At 51.8% G+C, this 20,557-nt stretch overlaps 7 protein-coding genes across 7 annotated transcripts, besides 2 other annotated features; all 7 read right to left on the bottom strand.

Moving 5' to 3' along the window:
- Positions 1 to 20,557: part of a sequence feature (sequence corresponds to BAC RPCI93-2H8) that runs on past both edges of the window.
- Tb927.4.2900 (hypothetical protein, conserved) lies at positions 8 to 2,764 on the bottom strand (the record flags this gene model as incomplete). Its single annotated transcript, XM_839347.1, has 1 exon — positions 8 to 2,764. One exon carries the CDS (start codon positions 2,762 to 2,764, stop codon positions 8 to 10), a length of 2,757 nt encoding a protein of 918 aa, XP_844440.1.
- Tb927.4.2890 (hypothetical protein, conserved) lies at positions 3,688 to 5,583 on the bottom strand (the record flags this gene model as incomplete). Its single annotated transcript, XM_839346.1, has 1 exon — positions 3,688 to 5,583. One exon carries the CDS (start codon positions 5,581 to 5,583, stop codon positions 3,688 to 3,690), a length of 1,896 nt encoding a protein of 631 aa, XP_844439.1.
- Positions 5,605 to 5,633: a sequence feature (AT_rich).
- Tb927.4.2880 (hypothetical protein, conserved) lies at positions 6,396 to 12,608 on the bottom strand (the record flags this gene model as incomplete). Its single annotated transcript, XM_839345.1, has 1 exon — positions 6,396 to 12,608. The coding sequence occupies one exon, from the start codon at positions 12,606 to 12,608 to the stop codon at positions 6,396 to 6,398; it is 6,213 nt and encodes a 2,070-aa protein (XP_844438.1).
- Positions 13,361 to 14,212, bottom strand: Tb927.4.2870 (hypothetical protein, conserved; the record flags this gene model as incomplete). The annotated part of the gene is made up of 1 exon (XM_839344.1): positions 13,361 to 14,212. The coding sequence occupies one exon, from the start codon at positions 14,210 to 14,212 to the stop codon at positions 13,361 to 13,363; it is 852 nt and encodes a 283-aa protein (XP_844437.1).
- Positions 14,630 to 15,673, bottom strand: Tb927.4.2860 (hypothetical protein, conserved; the record flags this gene model as incomplete). The annotated part of the gene is made up of 1 exon (XM_839343.1): positions 14,630 to 15,673. One exon carries the CDS (start codon positions 15,671 to 15,673, stop codon positions 14,630 to 14,632), a length of 1,044 nt encoding a protein of 347 aa, XP_844436.1.
- Tb927.4.2850 (hypothetical protein, conserved) lies at positions 16,321 to 18,366 on the bottom strand (the record flags this gene model as incomplete). The annotated part of the gene is made up of 1 exon (XM_839342.1): positions 16,321 to 18,366. The coding sequence occupies one exon, from the start codon at positions 18,364 to 18,366 to the stop codon at positions 16,321 to 16,323; it is 2,046 nt and encodes a 681-aa protein (XP_844435.1).
- Tb927.4.2840 (hypothetical protein, conserved) lies at positions 19,661 to 20,410 on the bottom strand (the record flags this gene model as incomplete). The annotated part of the gene is made up of 1 exon (XM_839341.1): positions 19,661 to 20,410. The coding sequence occupies one exon, from the start codon at positions 20,408 to 20,410 to the stop codon at positions 19,661 to 19,663; it is 750 nt and encodes a 249-aa protein (XP_844434.1).

The raw sequence follows: 20,557 nt of genomic DNA, 5'->3' as shown, positions 1-20,557 counted from the left end.
CTTTCTCTCAATCTGGCAGCTGACTGTCCTCCACTGACGGACATGCATCGTTTTCGATATCGGATGGCATTGTAGGAGTTACGTCTAGCAACTCGTCGTTCCTGTTCCACCGCGCCTGTTCATAATAACGCTTTTGGTGTTGGAACTGCCGGTAGTCAGCCTGAGTGCAAACTGTTGACTTGTCCACCTTCGTGTTGCTGCGTGTGATGTTTCCACCGATGTTGAAGAGGCGTGAGTGGGCAATGGCCTGCCACCGTGGTGAATCTAAACTGCGAATCAGTAGCCGTTCTGCACGCAATGCTTCTGGTGGCTCCCTGTGATCAAGGCATCTTTTGGAGACATTGAATACACCTGTGTGGGAAGTTTTGTATGTCGGAACTCGATGAATATTTGCGTAACTACAATCTTCCCCTGTTTTCTCACCATCACAGCTCTCGTCGTTGGTTAAAAGCGACACATCTCTATTCGTGAAACTCCGGTTCAGTCCCAGTGGGATACTCGTGCCACCACCAGCACCGACCGCTGCCGGTGGTTTTCCGGGAAGCCGGCGCCGGATCATGTGGGCCTTCCTTTTCCAAGTGAAGTAGGCCGACGCCACGAGGCTCTGCTCCCGCATGGCCGCCGCGTATTTTAGGGTTTCCTCCTGATTTCTCGCATGGCGTTGCTGCACTCGCTTCGCATAGCGCCTGTGCCAAGTGCACCACGTCGCACGCAGCAACCCCCACTGCCGCCTACGTGAAGCGTTTAATTCGTGTTTTTGAGTTAACCGCTGATGAGAGAGAACCCGACTGCTCCACCGCGCCCAAGCAAAGCGGTAGAAACGGCGCTCACGCACATCAGATAGACGACGACCTGAGCGTTGAAGACGGACGCGTTTGCACCACCAATGGAAGGAGTGGGCGGCGATTCGCCTATTCCACCACGCATAAAGCGTACGAAGGCGCTCCGCCGTGTCTTCTCGCCGCAACCATCGGACACGCCAAACCGTCATCACTCTGCACTTCAGCCGTTTACACGCACTAGAAATAAACCGCGTACACAAACTCTGGACCCTCCAGGCCCTATACCAGTTGCTGAGACACCGACGCTGAACAGCCGTCCTCTCGCGCATCACTGCAACCTGCTCCTGTTCCCTCCAAATAGACCACCGCTCCAGCCGCTCACGCATGAGGCTGAAGTATCGTCGTGCACACATACGGTCCGCTACGCGCTGACGGTAGGCGTCGCGCCATTGAAGAAAACATCGGCTGCCCATGTCCTGCCGTAACATGAGTGGTAATTTGTCACCCCGGGAATGAATGATAAAAGTGTAGGCGCAACGCCACCTAACAAAACATCGCCGTCCCAGCCTACAAATTTGAAATTGCCTGAGAAGGAACAACGCCCTCCAAAACGAAAAGACATGTTTCTGCAATTTGAGGAGCTTTTCCGTGACAAAACTGTCACATTGCTTTTCCATGTCTTGTTTCCGCCTCATCTCACGGTGACACTGCCACCGGCTCTTCCAGTGCGTCCAACACTCCTGGGTAGTGCGCTCAGCCAGCTTACGAAGCTGTTGCTTGATAGCACACCGTTCGTGCATTCGTGCATAGCGCCAATGAGAGAGACAAAAACGTTTCAAATGCTCGGCGGCTAGCGTGTTTCGTTTTTTCACAAAATCATTCACAAGCTTATCACGGATATGGCCTGCCGATGACACTGAGTCGGGTTCCCTTGTTGAGCTCGACAAATGCCGCACAGGATCCGGTACACCCCCTGATACTGTAGGCTTATCGCTATCGCCACGGATGATACAAGTGCCAACAATGCTACTGTTGGTCACGGCACTCTCCGGAGGATCCGACCTATTCTCCCCGGTATGGATGCCATCCCGCGACTCATCTTTCTTTCCTACTTCTTCATCCTCCAACATGACCGTACTTACTCCAACAATACTTGTTTCTATGTAACCTTCCTGACCAGCCCCACATGTTATAGTGTCCGGTAGCGCTTGTAATCGCTCCATTGGCGGCGCAACAGACGATGGCGCATTGACCTCCTCAACAATCGCACGCAGCAGGCGCATTCCACGCCGCTGCTGGAGCCGCCTGAAGGCCTTTAGCAAGAGCGTCGTGCGCCGCCACACCCGCACATGTTCCTCCATAGTGGCAGCAAGCAAAAAGGTTGGTAGCATCAGACTAAACCACTGATGGGGGCAACCACAGTGTACGGCATGAATAATAACGACGGCGCCACTCTCAGCTTTTGACGGGGCCACCCCGAGTTCAGGAAACACTTGCAACAATAGCTCTGTTGAAACGTTCTCTTCTGCGTTGGGCATCGTTGAAGCTGCCTCGTGTCGCACGCTCTCGAGAGACGCTGCACGACTCAGTAAGACCCCAACGGAGCCCTCGCTGCTGCCGCACCGCTTCATGATAAGTTGTGTAAGTGCCGTAAGAATGTGCAACCGAAGCCCCGCTTCCTTCAAGACGACTCCAACAGCTGCGCCCAGCTCCCCATGCTGATGTTGGCACGCTCGATATGGGTGGTGTTCGCAGTGGATCATGTGAACTGCGGTCAACATCGCGTACTTGCTGGCACCCTCGACGACGGAAGAGGCTTCTACCGTTGAGATATATGCAGCCACCGTTGCTGTGATTCTTTCGCTTACTGTGCCCTTTCCCTTTGCGGTGGCGCACAAAGCCAGGATGATTCGACATGCTTGTGTCAACACTGCCTGGAGTAACACGGAGCAGCTCCCCCGATACATGTCACTTTCAGTCATGACCACCGGCCATGCGGGGCGGGAAGCACCAACTGATGATTTTTCAGTCACTGCCAGCGTCACCCGAACCCTCCCGTTTTGCTTAGTACAACAGACATGGAAAGAAGAAAAGGAAACCGCGAGTGTGTGTGTGCGTGGAAAAGAATTAGTGATGCGCATGTAATGAGCCAGCAACACATCGCCTTGAGCGCACGCCTATAGAGTTTCAAAAGTTCACATGCGCGTAGAAATCGTTTGCAACTCCAACTGTGTTTCTGAACCTGTTTTTCCCCCTTCTGGCATGGGAGGCTCCCCCATGAAGTCCCTTCAGCAGTCTTTTATCTCTTGTTTCCCCCCTCTCCTTCCGTTATATCCACTATCATCATCACCTTCCCCCCTGACTGATAGTTTCAGGTACTGACGCAGGCGCACACAAAAATAAATGAGGCAACACAATTTATGCCATTGTTACACCTCGTTGCTATTGAATAAGGGGGAGGGGCAGGAAGGAAGGGGAGAAATGGAATAGCCTCCCTTGCAATGGGAGAAATGAGCTTCGAAAGAAGGTTGTTTGTGGCAAAAAGGCAGCCACATTGCCTCTTCCGGACTGCAACGAGGCCGAACTTTGTTTCACCGTTCCTACCCTTCCGCTGTGTTTAGAAGCCCAGGTGTAAAGCACACCGGTACAACACAGCAGGAGTTCCTTCTTTTTCTTTTTTGGTGTTGACAAACACTTCATCCTTTTCTCGGGACTCCACTCCACTTCTACTTTAAAAAAAATTCACTGGTGGTGGACTGAGTACACCGGCATAAACCGAGCACCGCAAATATATAAGCAAAATGGGGAATAAGACGGGGTAGTGGATGGGTAAAGAGAACTAACAAACTCGAGCATTCAACCCGCCTTCAGAGTTAACTTTTCCTCTTCTTGATTCCCCCCCATTTCAGGTAACGAAGATGCGCTTTATTGCCGATATGGGGAACTCTTCACCCGTTCGGGGACACACCACAACTGGTTGCGCGTGATCACTTTGACTGACATTTTTTGAGTGGTACTGCATGATGGCGAGTTTCGACACAACTGTACCATTAGGGAGTGCAAGCGGATAGTTCCCACCACGTCCGCCATCGAAGCACTCTTTCGTTATGTAGCAGTAAAAGCGTGTGGGACGCCTAATGAAGATCACGTCATTGCTCCACCGTTCCTCTACCTGAAGCAGATCTGATGCATTCAGAGGCACGCAACTGTTCACACCATCAAGGGACTTGCCTCGACCGCTTTGCTGTGCCTCGCTATTTTGCTTGTTACAGAAGAATGACCTCAACATTTCCTCCACAATTGCCATGACCGCTCCATCAAACGCCGCGGACCCGGACTGTGTGTTCAGATGAGTTGGTGGGATTTGAATTGCCCGCGTCTCACCCCCGCCATTTTCGGCGTCAGCGGCACTGCGCCTGCTGATTACCATGCGATCAAAGTATTCGTCCTTCAGTAAGATGGATGCGGCCACGGCACGGACGACGAGATCGGGTAGTTCACACTTGCATCCCTCCATGGTACTTGCGCAGGCGTCGCTACCAACAGCTTGGGATTGGGAGGCAGCTGAAGCCCTGCGGCGCTCGAGGGTTTCAGCGAGGGAGAGGATTTGCGAGCCTGCAAGAATTGCTCCCCGGTGGAACAAAACGGCCAACTTCCGGTAGCCCTCTACTGACATCATACACGCCACCAATCGTATCGCCTCTTCGTCCTTTTGGGAGGTTCGACATGCACTTCTTCCATTTGGCGTTCTTTCCCTCCCGTTCTGCACGGCGCTCTTTTGAGGTGGCACTGCCGTCGCGCCAGCCTCACTTCGTAGTGTGAGAGCGTTGATGACAGTCTGAACGAAATATGGCCGGCGTGTTGCCCATCGCAGGATATTGTTTGCTAGATACACGTGGATAGCCTCCTGCCCTGTAGTTCCTCCTTGAAATAGTTGCAGGATCCGTGTAACGTGCAAGTCCAGGAGAAGGTCGTACAACACCTCCATTTCTTTTGGCCGCCTCTCCGGCTCAATACTTTCCAATGCGGGCAGCAGTTTCCCTTCACAGTATGCAATCGCTTCCATGACAGAGTGCTTTGCCTCAATGCACTTGACAGCTATATGTTCCGGCGGCACGCTGTCGTGTGGAGGCCCTGTTTCGTTTGATCCCAAGGTCGCTTTCGCTGACACTGGGCCGAGGTAGGGGGATACGAGTGCTGACGCCGGGAGCGAGGTGGAGTCTCTTCCCCCTCCTCTTTCTTCAGAGCCGGCACTGTTGTTTTGAATGGGCGGAAGCGGCGGTAAAACAAGTGCAGCAAGCCTCGGAAACAGGTAGAGCGGCAACCCGTAAGCGTCAGCCACATGGCAGGCCAACTGATACCGCTCTGTTGCAATAAGGTAATCAACCATTTCCATGTGCAGGCGAATCACACCACAAACCACGTGGTAACTTGTACGATTCAAAATGTGCGGGACAATTGGTGAACAGACAAGCCGGAACGGGTCCTGCCCGCTGTTGCCCTCCCCGCTAGTGTCCTCGCCATCACGGCAAACCTCCAGCAGTGGTGTAATGGCTTGTAGGCGAGGGAACTCAGCGTCCAGGAGGAAATTGACCCGACTAAAGAAGGAACTGTACTTACGGGATACCTCTTGGACGCGAGAGGCGACTTTGTCCAGTGATCCTGCGGCGGTAGCGGCGTTTGGTGTTGCCCTCTCACGTTTTGCGATAGCCGCCAGCGCCGCTTTGACAGGCTGTAGTTCACGCGACAACTTCTGAAGCTGCCGTACAGTATCGGCGATATCCTGTGAGGCAGAATTCATGCGTGTCCGATACTTGAAAACAAAATATGTTTATATATATATATATATTTGTGTGTTTGTGTTATTGCTGTGAAGCCCTAAATATTATCCTTGCAGTCAAATGGAGGCCAACTTACACGCATATAAAATATGACACCCACCTGTGCACAACACGTATATGTTCCTTATAATGCGTGTGAATATATCGGCTTTTGACACCGTTGGAAATCGCACAGCTGATACGGCTTCCTCAGGAATACGCTACCTTGGGATGCCTGCGTTCAAGCACCCGCGAGATGCTAATTGCGGAGAGTGAAGTAACGCAGAAAAAAAGAGAACGTCCACGCACTTTTTCACGTGTGTCAGAACTAAGCACTGGCGTTTACAGCAGGGGTGATACCAGAGAGAAAAAGGGCGCGACAAAATTTTTGTATTCGTGTGGGGACAGAGCGCTTTGCTACGACTTACAGGGTTAAAATAAGAGGGGAGGGAGCACCTTGACTGACAAAAAAAAAAATCCGACCAGCGTGTGTGATCAATGTAATAAAATCATTCCTTTTCGCATTCCCCTTTAATACTCCCCACTCTTTCCAGAGTGGAACGTGTTATTCATTATTCGTTTATACCCGCAGAACCTTCATGTACGCCCGGAACTCTCCCCTTCGTGTGTGTTTGTAAGGAAGAGGGGTTACAAATCCAAATGGCCCCTCCCTTTCTATGTGTTTTTTTCTCTTTTCACCACATAAGTTACAGCATTTCAGCATCACTTCCATCACACTACGCTATTCCTCAAAGTTTGATTCTGTTCTGATACACCATTTCCCTTTACCCTTTCACATACGGGAGGCCTCCCGCAACGCATTGGAGATTGCCACCTTCACCCGTCGCAAGAATGACTCCATCAAGACTACCTGATCGACTGCTTTGTACACAGGCGGCTCATCACTCACAGTGTCCATGCAGCCGATTCTCGAGAGTTCCACCAGCGCACCGATGGTTGTCCGATCGCAAACTGTACCTGAAGTGATGGACGCCATATTCGTGCCGTTTTCCGCTGGCGCAGGGGCCGCGTTGTCCGCATGAATCATCTCACCAGCAGCTGCTCGACTGCCAGCAGCGGAGGGGCTTTCCACTTCTGCCGGAGGAACCGGCATAACTGCTGCATGATGTAAGGTCTGATTACTCAAGGATGGGGCGGCAACACTCCAGCGACCTCCGGTGCGGCTTACCTTGACTCCCTTATGATAATCCGAGTGAAGCGCTCGCCAAAGACCCACAACACGCCGGGCCTCTTCAAGGGCGTGCACGATGCCACCCCATTGATTGTTCGAGTTAACATTATTTAGAGAGAAGGCGCGGTCCACCAGAAGGAATGCATGCAACAAAAGTACAAGACTGTGGGTTGCAACGAAGTACGGCACAACCGTCGCCACGTGTAGGACCTGACCATCACAGAACTTTTCCATAATAGCCACAACATTTTCGGTGATTGTCGTGATAAGGAACCTGCTACGCGGGTCGTCGCGCAGGTAACTCTTTTTCTGCAACTCCGGCTGTTGTTGAGCTGAAGGGACATTTCCCTCATAGCCGTTGAAATGCTGTACCAGTCGCTCGACGAAGAAAATAAAGAGGACGATGTTCTGCGTTGCAACTGCGATCAGCTGCCGCTGATATATGGAGGGAAGAGACCCCGATTGGCTGCTCGAAAGAGGAACCGCCGCCACTGAGTTTGGCATTCTGTCTTCGAGAAAGATTGGCGTGTTGATGAACTCACTTCGCGTCAGGACATCCAGCAATTCGGTCAAGGCAAAAAGTTGCACAAACGGTCGGCATTCGTCCACCAGCGGCGATGAAGCTAGACGCAGGAGCAGGCCCCCAATTTCACCATACATCTCGAGTGTTGGCGTGTCGATGAAGCGTCGGTGCTCGCTTGTTGTAGGCGAAACCAGTACGCTTTGAAACAGTAACTGCTGGGAAAATACAAAATCCGCGACGGCGCCTAGTGCAGACTCCGAGTTATCCAAAGCCGAGAGCACTGCGTTGAACCAACGTATGGTAGAAAGCAGGACATTGTGGATGACCTCTTTAAACACTTCAATATTTTCTGTATTAGACAGCGACGTACCCGCGGCGTACTTCACGTGGCCCAACATTATACGCGCGCAGGTACTCCATAGTTTCATCCCCATACAGTGAGTGAGAGCATTCGCATGAAACAGCTGCAGGGAGTGCCGCTGAGAGATGACCATTAACATGTCGAACACGACCCTCACAAACCACAGAATAGACGAAACGCTGGCACCACCGTGGCTGAAAAATGCACAGATAGATTCATCGATCGCCTGAAAGCACTGCGCCACACACGACATCAGTCGAGGACTGACCCCGTCATTGGTAAGTGATACACAAAGTAACTCACACAACTGGGGGGAGATATACATGAGTTGACTAAGAAGGGGTAAGGCGGCAAACTTGTTACCGTTTGTAGCAGTTGCCGATGTGTCTTGGACGAGGATGTCAAAAAGGGCATTATGGTATTGCTGAAGCGTAATGTCATCCACATTCGTTCCAGAAATGCTAAGGAATGCTGAAATGGCGTCATAGAGATGTTGACGTGCCTGAGGGACGCGCGATCCCCATTGGACGGTAACAATCAAGAGGGTCCTCAGCAGCTGAAGGTTCTCCGAATGTATGGCCGCGCGGCTGGGGGCCTCCACGAGTGTTGAGATGACTCCCGTTGCGTCCATGCGGCTTACAACAGCTCCCCTTGGATCCCTTTTGCTACCGCCAGTTAACCGTCCCCTTGTTAGACTTGCATTTGTCCCAAAAGCCGAAATCTTTGTACCTGTTACCTGGAGGAAGCTGGTCACATCCTGCTGTGCGGTCTGCGGCACGCTCACGTCTGCCTCCACAGGGCCTTCATCCCCTGCACACGTTGCTGTGGCGCCGCTAAGCCCTTCTCCATTCGTGTTTCTTCCCAGTTTCCGTCTTAGTTGCGCCGCAAGGGTTGACATTGTCCGACTTACCCGATGTACAATTTGTTCCTGTGCCGCCACGGTAAGATTGGATATTAACTGCACGCTGCCCAGCATAGACCGCGCCAAGTATACCACGCGCTCATGGCTGATACGGTCAAGAACGACTACGGTGATATTCGTTAAAGTGCACCACCCGTCGAGAAACTGCACCGCACTCGCGTAGGCAAGAAGACATTCATTTGCCCGCGCGAAAACTCCCAATTGCTCACGCAACTCCGCTCCAGATGGGGCCTCCCCCTTGTTTGCAATGTTCTCTCTTCGGAGCGCCTCGTACAAACGAGGAATAGAATACTGTGGAACATCATCGCTGGCGCGGAAGACGTAACTCTCCGCCCCCCCAGGCGCTACGCAGTTTGCGGGGAACGGCGGAAGAGACATGAGACATGATGAGGGCCATTGAGCAAAGTCCAAAGCGACACCGTTGTTATGGTCTTCCAGAACTAGTTGTGCGCCTGATTCACTGGTCTGTCTGTACAGTTCGTGCGGTGGTGCCGCTTGCAACAACTGGAAGAGGAGCTCGACCACGCTGGCATGAGGCGTCAAGGGTGATAAGGCGTTCAGCTCCTCTAGGAACTCCGTACCGACGCTAAAGAGTTCAAGCCCCAACAGTTTCATTACAAAGGCGTACTTACTCATCACGAGCGGGGGGCACTGATCTGGCCGCAACGTCTTCAAAACATGGAACATCTCGTCAGTTCCCCGCTCCCTCATGAGGCGCTTCAAGCTTGGTGTGCACAAGGAGGGATTAGCGCGCAGCTGATACAACAGCTTCACGTACTTGACAGCAATATGCGGGCTTTTTTCTTCGAGTACGCGACTGCGTGCGCCATCAATGATAGGCTCGAGACAGTACCCGGGTAGCAGTTCCTCTGTGGAACCGTACATTTGATAGCCACACAGCCATGAAGTGATAGACGGCTGTGGGGCGGCCGCGTGTTGAATGAGGAGATCTAACATGAGTGATTTTGTCTCGGTCTCTACATATGGCATCAACAGCTGCACCTCGTCGCTGTCGAGTACGGCGAGCGCTGGGGGTGCGTGAATGACAGGGTTGCTCACGGCCTCCTCCCGCAGAGTCGACACATATGGCGTTATAACCGTCTCTAGCGCATCGGGTCTACCGTCCCAGTACCTCGCCGCCTCGCTGAGTGTTGAGTGTGGCAGAAGCAGTAGTACCTGCAATGCCTTATTGGCCAAAAGACTGTCAAAAGAGACACATAACGGTAGCAGTTGAGCTGCGAACTCTTTACTGCTGTGCGTCCTTGCATCAAAAGTGAATATATTGTCTAGTCTCTGCTCCTCCTTTACTGTAATGGCTGTCCTCAACAGAGCCAAACATTGACGAACCGCCGCCCGCTGGTAGTTGTCCATCTCGTGGAGCGCTCCTGCCGCCTCTCCGATGATATGAAGCAGCTCTCCAAGAACATCTGCCGGTGCCTTAGAGCACGCCATAACCAGTTGAAACGATGGAACATTATTTTTCCCATGAAGTGGGAGGTGCAAAGAGAGCGCACGGTTCAGCACAACGGCAGCTAAAGCAGTTACAATGTACCGTTCCTTCTCACATGAAAAGGAGCGCCTGCTAACTCCTCGGAAGATTTCCTCGGAAATAAAGCGAATAATCGTTGCGTAAGTTGGTAGGCACGTCACGTCGGGTCGGTGATACTTAAACATAGCCAACATTAGGTCAAGGAACCCAATGGTGATGCTGTATGTTGCGTGATGACACTCATACTGACAGTGACCCAGGAGGGAGCGTGCCTCCACCGTCACAGCGACGTTATCGCCCTGCCTCTGTTTGTTACCCATGACGGTGGAAGATCCTTGCCCACCCTTGGTTTGCGCTGCCGCATTTTCAGTGCTGCAGATGAGATGGCTCTCCTCCAGATAAGTCCAAACACATGCCGCTTCTTCGTGATTTGTGATGAGTGAGCCAATGAGCGAGAGCACTCTCCCCAGGACCAACTGTGACAGTTTGGTAGCGTGGAGGAATCCAAGTACGACGTTAAGCGTTGTGTGTTGCCTCACTTGTTCGCTCAAAAGCGGATGCGTTGCCATTTGTCGCAGGAGCACAAATACACTGGAGGCGAATTCTTGTTGTTTTTCCTGTAGATACTCCGGTGTGAACTGTCTGTGTCGTCCTGGAGCAGCCGCACCACTTACCGACGGTTTCCTTAGGGCTGCCATGCTTCCCCCGTTGTCGCACAACGTCAACGGAACTGCATCACCACTCGCCCCTGCACACGCTTGCGCCTTGGCGATGAGGGACGACCACTGGAGTTCTGCACAGTTCACTTGCATTTCAGAGAACAGCGCCACCACTCGTTGCGTATACTGCGGGTTCCTACCAATCATTGCAAGTACGTCTAAGAACCGCGTCACCACCTTCAATGTGTAGGCCTCCCATGCCCCACTGGATCGCTGCGTTTCGAAGATGGCTCGCATGTGCGTCACACAGTTTTTAAATATGAAGAACGTAACGGCGCAGTCCACATCAATATCAGGATTTAATACCGTTGATGGAAGGTTTTCTAAGCAGATGGTAAGGGCGCGAAGTATGTGTGCCGTTTCAGATATGAAGGGTTCTTCCCCCGCTTGTGCCTTGTTTGCCTCGGGACGTTGTAAACCACCATCAGCTGCTGCAACGTCACCCTTTATGGCATAAGATGCGTCGCTTTTTGATTGCAGTGCTTCTAAGTACCGCACACAGGAACTAACGTCAATGTCCGCCACATGCTTGACCGCAACGAGCATTTCGTCAAACATGTATGCCGCCATTTCATACGGAATAATGTAGATGCACTCTAGTGGAATAGCGAGCATGGCTTGCAGTGGGGCTAAATCCACAATGTACTTCATCACTTTACCACGACGCCCAGCACCGGTTGAATGCGCACAGTCACCAACGAATGCCTCAACTGCCTTGTCAAGTCCGCGCTCATCACCTTTGCCGCAGAGAAACATTCCGAGTGCTAGCAAGACAATGCTCATGTATCCATCCACAATGACCAGCCACCGAGGCCGCTTCCCGTTTCCACCGCGCCACGCCGCTTCATCGTGTTGGTACTGCTGGCTGATTCCTCTGCGCATCTGAAGACTTGAAGATAAGAACCCCGTGTCCTGCGTGCGCTCGAGCCTTGCATGGAGATTAGTTGCCCATTTTTCGATGTCGGCAACGATATTGGAGCCCAGCAACGCATTTTCTTGGGCGACACCGGTGGCACCACGGAGCTTCTGCCATACGGCGAGAGTGTTCACCAACGACATGGTCACGAACCACGTGAGCGCACACAAGCCCCGCGTTGAAGGGTGCTGCCGGAACGACGCCGCGCTGGTTGTACTGCTGTTCGTGTGGCAAGACATCTCCTGCAGGAGTATTTCCAACAACTCGCATATCCCTCGCACAACGTCTGGGTTCATTTGAAAATGGCGGGTCAACAGGAAGAGGCACTGTGCGGCAAGGAGCACGGGGTTAGACTTCCCATTGGATGCGAGAGAGGAAGCAACGGGGCCGTGATCTATAAGGGAAAGCGACGTCGGTGAAATCTCAGTTTTGATGAAGTTCACGACGTTTGACGAGACGGTGGGGGCAATACTGGCTATTACACAAGTGACACTTCCAAAACGTTCGGGATCACCACAAAGCAACAGAAGATTCATCAAACTTTTAATCTTGGACACCTGTTCGTCCAGTTCATCAGTAGCAGTCACGTGACTCGCCTGGGTGTCCTTCACTGTGTTCAATAACGCGAATGGTTGCTGTTGGATGCTTGTCGTAAATCCACCCCCAACCCCTCCTAAACCTGTTGGTGGAGCAGCAGTGACGTTGGCGGGAGGGATGTTAGCCATAGTGCTAGAGTTCGTGACAGTGGTAGAGCTATGACTCGTGTTGCTGTGTTTGAATGGCGCTGCTATGTAAGCCTTTATACCTGCAGCCGCCGCGTCTCCAAGGTGGCCGGTACGGCACACATTTGCGATACTCTGCAGAACGTCCTCCGGATTCATCATTTGCCAACTGTACACACTGCTCTCTCCTCCCTGTGCACCTTTCCCTTGTTTTAAAGATCCTTTCAACCGTGCGGCTATTAAGTTGAGGAGAAATTAATAGATGACAGCGATTTAAACAGAAACACCAAAATGCCCAATTAACCAATAACAAGCGGGGAAGAGGGAGAAAAACAAACACAGACAAAAATTTAGAACATGGATTTTATTTCTCTTTCATAAGTCCTTTTGTTGGTGTTGTGCGACCTCACCAACTTAACGCCACTAGTGCCTTGAAGCCTAACATTCTGTCCACCTTTCTCTAATGTCACGGGTTCCACGAGTTCTGCTGTCCTTGTTCTGCTTTTCTCGGTCCATTGCATTAAAGGTGTCTACAGATACGAGAGAGTGGGATTGGTGTGAATACAACGTAAAAACAAAACGAAGTGAGGAGGAAGTCGAACGCCAGCGCTACCCTTAAAAAAAAACTCTTACAAATGGAAAAAGAATAAAGGGCCGTGGGAATGTAGAAGCGCTGGAAACGATGAGTGTGTGCGGGGGAGTGTGTGGGGATGAGTCACGGACGAAACTCCCCCTCTACTTTCTTTGTGCCTTTGCAATCCCAAGCGTTTTTCTTTTCTTTGCTTGAAAACGGCAGCACGTTTTTTTCATGTTGTGTGGCATGCAAAGGGGGTTGTGAATGCGTGCGCACGTCTGTCGTGGACAACTATGGACATTTAACCCTTTCTGTCCACCTGAAATGCGGGAAGGTGGTCCTATTTTTTGCGTGAGAGGCGCTCAATAGTCTGTTGCAGATCTTCAACTACCTTCTCTCTTCTTTGCAGCTCCGTTTGGGCTGAATCCAGTTCACCGCGCTGTGTTTTGAGTTGCAGACGTATGGTCTCCATGTCCTCCATCTGTTTGCGCTTACCTATTTCCAGCTGCCGAATCCCTGCCTCTCGCTCGAGGAATTCCCGCCGCATTTGCTGTAGTTTCTCTCGCTGCTTCTGCAGCTCCTCTTCACGCGAGTTGCGCTCTGCATGCTTTTGCGCGAGCTGCCGTTCCAAAGCCTCCTTTTCAGCCTCCGCTGAACGAACGGCACAGCGCTCCTCCTCTAATCGTTTCATCACCACCGAACTGCGGAGCTCCTCTTCGAGCTGTTCCACGCGACATCTCTCCCGCTGCAGCTGTTGCTCTTCAGTTGCGCGCCGTTCGCGGTCCGTCTGCCGCGCCCGCGCTATAGTGCTATTGAAGTAGTAATGATGTGAACTGCTCTGCTGCTGGGGCATCGGTTCGCCGCTGTACCCTTCAAAACAAATGACATGTGAGTAGTAAAATTCCAGTGCTTCACGCTCCAGGTGGCAGGCGGTGAGTGCCTGCTGTCGCAGCTTCTGCTGTATGAGCTGGAGCTGCGCTAAGGCGTTTTCATACTCTAGCTTAGAGTCGCTTACCTTTTCGTTAGATGCTGGATCAGATTTACGGTTTGACCGTGAGGTTGCTGACGCCGGTGGCGATGCAGACGGTTTCGTGACGGTTGATGTTTTATTCGCTAAGTTAGCCGACCGCGGAGGCAGGTTCACGCTTCTAGAGGTTAGACCTCCTTGCGGCTGGCGTTGCTGGCGGTTCATTTCGCACGGACAGGGCGAATACACTGCACTACACGACAATGTACGCCCCCGCAGGTATGGATCGCAGGGAACCGGCGGCTTCTTGCATGAAGAAACGAACAGATGTGAAGAGACACTTCTTTCAAAAGGGTAATGATTTGTAGTGATGTGTGTGTTTGCGTGTGTGTCTGTTGGTGGGTACGGGAGTGACGAAATCCATGAGAGCTGCAAAACCTGCGTTTGCCCACGAGCGAGAGAACAAAGCACCCGCAGGTGTTGGTTCAGGATAGTCAGCAGGAGGATTCTACATGACTGAAAAAAGAAAGAAAAGAAGCATTCACAACGTATTAAAAAATACGGCGAGCCGAAACTCACCCTCACGACTGACCCTGTTGTCGGAGCGCATTTTGCCTTTGCGTAGTTCCCCCACTGGTACACTCAGTTACCAGAGGCGACACCAACGAACCAATAAATCGTCTCTGTGCCTGACGCCACTTTGCCTTTGGCTGTAGGCCAACTAATCCACGTGGTTGGGGGCACCTCTTCAGTCGATGTTTTTACGCTCTCAATCCAAACCGAACCACTCCGCACCAGACACTGCAGCGCCGCTTCAACCCGATGTGACTGCCACATGAGGTGCTTTTCCAGTTCATCATGAGTGACAGAGACGCACACGACCTCAAACGGCACGTCTTCATTGCTTTCACTGCTGCTGTTGTTTTCCTTCGCGGCGGTAGATGACTTCCCAACTGCGTCGCTGCAGACCAATTCTTTTCCTCCCTTCAATGGGAAACAAGACACACCCACATGCCTGAGGGGCCCCCCCAACGGTTTCACCGCATCTCTCGAGTTACTCTTGCGGTGCGCTGCCCGGTAGTTCGCAACCAACTTTTCTTGCTTGGCTAGAACATATTCCAAAATTGGGACATGATCAACGCCACGGCTTCCATCGGGTGTTGTTTGAATGTAATTCACACTCCCTAACTTCACGATGTTGTAGCCGTCTCCCAACACGTGCAATTTGCTGAGGGCCATGCGAACATCTCCTTCCGAAATGACGCACCGTTTTCCACCTTGCGCGCTCATCTCGTATTGCTTGTTCATAACATGCACAACCCGCGCCAGCGGAACGTATGATCCAAAGAACTTTTGCTCCTTCATACACGCTTCTACCACCTTGCCCGCGAGACCGTAGTAGAAATCACCCAACCCCAGCAAACCAGCAAAAACATTTTTTTTGGAGGAGATCAGATCCACACCAAGAGAGTCTGACACCTGCTTAAAGCGAGCGCGCACAACGGGGTCGCGTTTAATTTCATCTTTGTGCTTTCGGGCGAGCACACGAAGCTGCTCTTCAAGGCTTTCCAGTTGGTCCGCAATTTGTCCCGCTCGCTCTGCTGTGAGCTGCGCGCCCAAGTCGGTCATTTGCCGTTTCGTCTCCCGCGACTTCTGTACATGGGCGACACCGACGCCACGCCGCATCCCCCCTGGCGGACTAAAGTAAAGTAAGTGAAAGAATGGAGGGGGAAAAAATAAATAAAAGGCAAAAGAAAGTTGGTGTAGACACGGATATTACTCCTCAAGAGGGCTCTCTTCTTCACTTCTTTCCTCAGCAGGTTTCCTCAATTTGCACCCCCGGAGGGTTATGTTGAAGCGGTATGGTCGAGAGGAAACTGCTCAGCCACTTGGGAAGGTCACCACGACTCTTCTTGAGCAGGAAAAGAAAAAAAAATTACAAAAAAACGCCATAATACCTCCTTGCTTCCTTCCGACATTCACGCATTGATTTCCTTTTTTTTTTGGTTACTGTGCGACCATTGAGCGATTCGGCACCATGTCGGGTGAAAGTGCATACCTTTTAGCAGAAAGTAACCAGGCGTGTTCTTTCTTTTTGTTTGCATTGGAGAGAGGGGGGGGGGGGGAAGTTTTCTGTTCCTGTGAAAGACCAACGCACGGCCATGAAATTGTTCTGGTCGAAGAAGTTTGCAAAGGAATGCTAAGATATCCGTGTGACGCCACGTTATTCATTCTAGCATCTCTTCTTTTCTGTTTTTCTACTTTCATACCCGTCTTGGTGTCGGCCACCAAAACCAACGGCAGCAAGTCGCACACCCGCCTTCACGGAATGCTCAGCCTCTCCACACGGAGTTCACCCGCCGAAATAACGAACTCACTGCAGATACGAAAGGAATAAATGACGATCCACCACCAGCAGGAGTGGTGGTCGCCGCCGCCGCCGCCGCAGCAACATCCGTCCCCCTAACATACCTCATTTGTTGCTGTCGCTGTCCCTCTGCCGGAAGCAATCGAACATTTCGCATAATATACTCCCGTACTTCTTCATTACTCGCATTGTCCGGGACGGGAGGTAAAGGTAAGTCCGATCGAGCGGCCGACGCCGTCAAATCACTATTGTCATTACCGACGCCACTGCCATTTCCTTGGGCACGGAGGGAGGCGGCACTCATCATTGCATGAAGCAGTGAACGGCGCAGATCTTGGCCCCCACCATGGCGTCTGCCAGCAGCATAAAAACTCCCCATGGGACCAGTGACCCCACCCCCCGCTTCTCCTCCAGCAACTGTCATTGGCACCGCCGCCATCCCCGAGGGGGAAAATCGAGTGTTTAGTACGTCTGGGCTGAGGGTGGTGAAACCACCCTCGAAATTGTAAAACTTCTCCTCAGTGGTGCCTGCCACTTCATTCCCCCTACTGCTAATGTACCTAACTGGCGTCCCGCGCGCATCCTCCCCATGGCGCATGCGTTTCCGACCCCGCGCATCTCGCCAGTCCCCCATGCCGAGCATTTCCCTGATTCTGGATTCTTCTGCCTCCCCCTCGTTGATCCTCTCGTAACCGGCGGTTGCATCTGCCGTGAGATGCTGTTGCGACGGAGAAGAAACTGCACGCAGCAGTGTGGAAATGAGTGAGGAAGCGAAGGGCAGGGCATCCATGACAAGGCTACCGAGCGAATGCACCCTGGGTATATACACCGAATTGGTTGTGACGTTATTGGTACGGGATTCGGTCTCATTCCCTTCAACGGTAAGACGTTGGCTGTGGGCAGTAACTCTTTCAGCGAGGGGCTGACCCCTAGACGGTTCAACACGCTGACGAAGAGGCGGAGAACCGTACAAGTCAGTTTGCTGGGCGGCGCGGCCCACCCGCGGAATATATTCGGTGTTTCCACTGCCCGTAGATGTGAGTATGGATGAGGCAATATCAGATACCGTCGAGAGGAAGGGCGTGCGTGAGGACTCATACACGTCGTTATAGTACTGCTGTTGGAGTGTATTGGAGCGACCGAGGTTTTCAGTGTCCACGGCAGCCCTGGGTGTGTACAGCGGGACGGGCGCCGTGACGGCCGTCGTTGTCGCTGGTGTTGTTGAGAAGTTTCTTGCGCCGTTGAGGTCGTCAGCGGGCGCGGCAGCCGCGGGGTAGTGTGAGAGCCGAAATTTGTCGTCGTCGCCAGTACTATGAGTTCCCCCATCAACCTGTCTCTTCATGTAGGCAGCACCACTCGCACCACCACCGCTGCTCGTACCGTCACTTGTAACATCTACAGGTAAATCTGAGGGGTGCAACATCAACAACTCGCCCCGATTGACGGCCCCCGCCGCAGCCGCCCAGTCAATGTTGCTGCCGCCCACTGTAGGGGAAAAAAGCAACTGCCAGAGTCGCTCGTGTTGGGGCATATTCCTTTGCTTCTTTGAGGACACCTGAGAGATGTTTTGATGGAAGCGAGTGGCTGGAAGCACTACAAAACGGCTTCCATAGACGAGGGCTGTGTTGTCCATGCGCTGAGCAAGATGAGCACCCTCCTCCGTCCGGAACGTCAGGCAAACAACCACACACCCTCCTGCGTTACTAAGAGCGCTGCGGCTGTCCACGGCCGTCCCCTGTACGGCCATCGACCCTCCTGTAGACATGCCACCTGAGGCAAAATCGGCAACGCGGAACGCACCTGTGATGATGCCACAGTGCCTCTTCATGAGTGAGAGGAGTTCACGCATCTCCGCCGTGGTTCGCAAGCCAAGGACGAACACTGACCGACTCAATAAATCCCTACGGAACGACGGCAGCTCATGAAGAGGCATAAGCGTTTTCGTAGCCTCCAACGGTGCAGTGGAGGCTGGCCGCTGCTTTGGCAACGTCGTTCCTTTCGTGCTTTGCATCTATAAGAACAAGTGAACTTGTGTCCCACTTTTTTGTAGCTCCTCCCTCTTTATTTTTCACCTTTCTTGATGTTGCTAAGTTCGGAGCGCAGATATACAGTGCCACTTGTCTGCTGCTGCCGTTACAGGTGCGGAGTGCTTCAACGGGAATATCTTTCTAACAAAAAGCGGGGTAGATTCCTGACGGGGGGGGGGAAGGACACGTTGTAAAAGAGAGCACCAAAAGTGAAGTACGTACTAACAAAAAGAGTAGTGAAAACGCACAAACAAGGTCAGATCGCTGGCGCTGAACACTCATGGCCCCGCACTCGCCCGCGCATACGTATACGTAAATCATTAAATAAATACAGATGTACATGCCACCAAACAATCAGCTGCGGGTGAATGAGAAACCATCCAAAGATCTTTTACCTGTGGGGGCAATTCAACACCATACCCCTCCCTTTCCCCAGGCCCAGAACACTTTAAGCAATAAGTGCACCCACTATTAAATCAACGTTATATCAAAGCAGGATCCGAAACATCCTCTTTGATTACCTGTGGCGCGGAGTGACTAAGACAGCCCTCCTCAACTAACAAACAGTTGAATGCAACAAGCCATTTCATCTCATTTCCTGGTTTCTTGGGCACGCGTATGTATGCGAGGGACCGTGGAAACACCTTAACAATGCCACAACGACGCCGTAGGGGTGAAGGAGTCGTCGGACATTAAAGGTAGAAACTAAACGACAAAAAATATCACGGCCTTCTAACACCGACATGCAGAGGAGCGCGGTAGCCATGTCACCATCATGCTACTCCACCAATGTGATGCTGGCTGTGCAAGCAAATACATGGTTGTCTAAGCCTATATCTGTGTGGACAGGTGTTTACAATACGGGGTGAGGACGACCCGGAAGGGAGTCTTTATCTATATTGGATGCAACAGGTTTGGGCACACAACTGTTAAATAAACGCAGAGTAGAAGATGGGACGAGTGCTATATGTACACATACACGCTTCTCCAAGACATCAGACATATCCATTGTTTCAAATACATTTACGCATATGCAATGAAATCATTTGATGACTCGAAGTGACCCCACATATTTAACCCTTTTTCTTTTTTCTTCCCTCTTCATTTTCATCTTCTCCTCTATCTCTAACTCACTCTTGTTCTCATTTGTACATTTTTTTTGTGACATTCAATTTTCTTTGCGTTCATCCTGTCAGACCCGCACAACAACGGCAAAAAGACACACACGCACACACATACATAAGTCTCATACGTCTGTAGGTACTTACCTTAAAGAAACTAATCTTCGTAGCACTCACGCAGCTTCTTCCCCTTCATATTGTCTGTAAATTTCATGAACATTCCCCAGCATTCACTGCTTGTGGCGGGATATTCGTCAATATTGTCCTTGAGATATTCTCCAGTGGCGTCTACTGTTACGTTCTTTGTTGTCAGGAGTCGCTGCTTTTCTTGCATGCGACCGATGGCGGGAATCACTGGTGGCTTGTAACAACCACCGCGCGTGCTCTCAAGAAAGTTTTGATCTGTGGTTGTGCCGCACCGCATGGTATAATCTAAAGGAGTTGCCGTCGCCCCTTTGCTCGCCAGCAAACTGCCCTCATGGGGTGCCCCGTATCCAATGAAGCCCAGCTCACGGCGGATGGCAATCGTTTTGTCCCTTTTCTTTGAGACACCTTCCTTGTGTAGTATATCGTGAAGAGTATTCACCTCCTCCCCTCCCTTGGCGTTGGTGTAGCTTAGTTCGTTCACAGTAAGGAGGTTCTTGGGCGGGTTTGTGATTTCGTTATGGTAAAAAAGAAGCTCCGGTAGCGCGTTTTCGTGGAAACAGCTTGGTGGCTTCGCGTTGGCCAGCTCTTCATCCGTCTTCGTGCCTCGGAAGGAGTCCTTGTAAACCGTCATGTAGCTAAGGGGCTCACGTGCAGGGTCCACGAAACCGAAGGACCGCCGTTCTTCCTGCCAGTTCCCCAGCAACGTGGCGCAGTGGTACTCGGACTTGTGCCCGCTGGGCCCCATCACATGGCAACGCATGGTGGACCCTCTAGAAGCAACAAAGTATTTAAATTCTACTACTCTACCGGTTGCAGAAACGTTAAGCAAAAAGTTAGAGGGAGTGGTTACGATGGTATAAAATAAATACCAAGCGTTACTGCTTCCTGCGAAAGGTATGAGAACTAT

Source organism: Trypanosoma brucei, chromosome 4 (genome assembly GCF_000002445.2).
Source record: "Trypanosoma brucei brucei TREU927 chromosome 4, complete sequence".
Taxonomy (NCBI): Eukaryota; Euglenozoa; class Kinetoplastea; order Trypanosomatida; family Trypanosomatidae; genus Trypanosoma; species Trypanosoma brucei.
The sequence above is the reverse complement of the archived record's forward strand: the minus strand, read 5'-3'. Positions and strand labels throughout refer to the sequence as shown.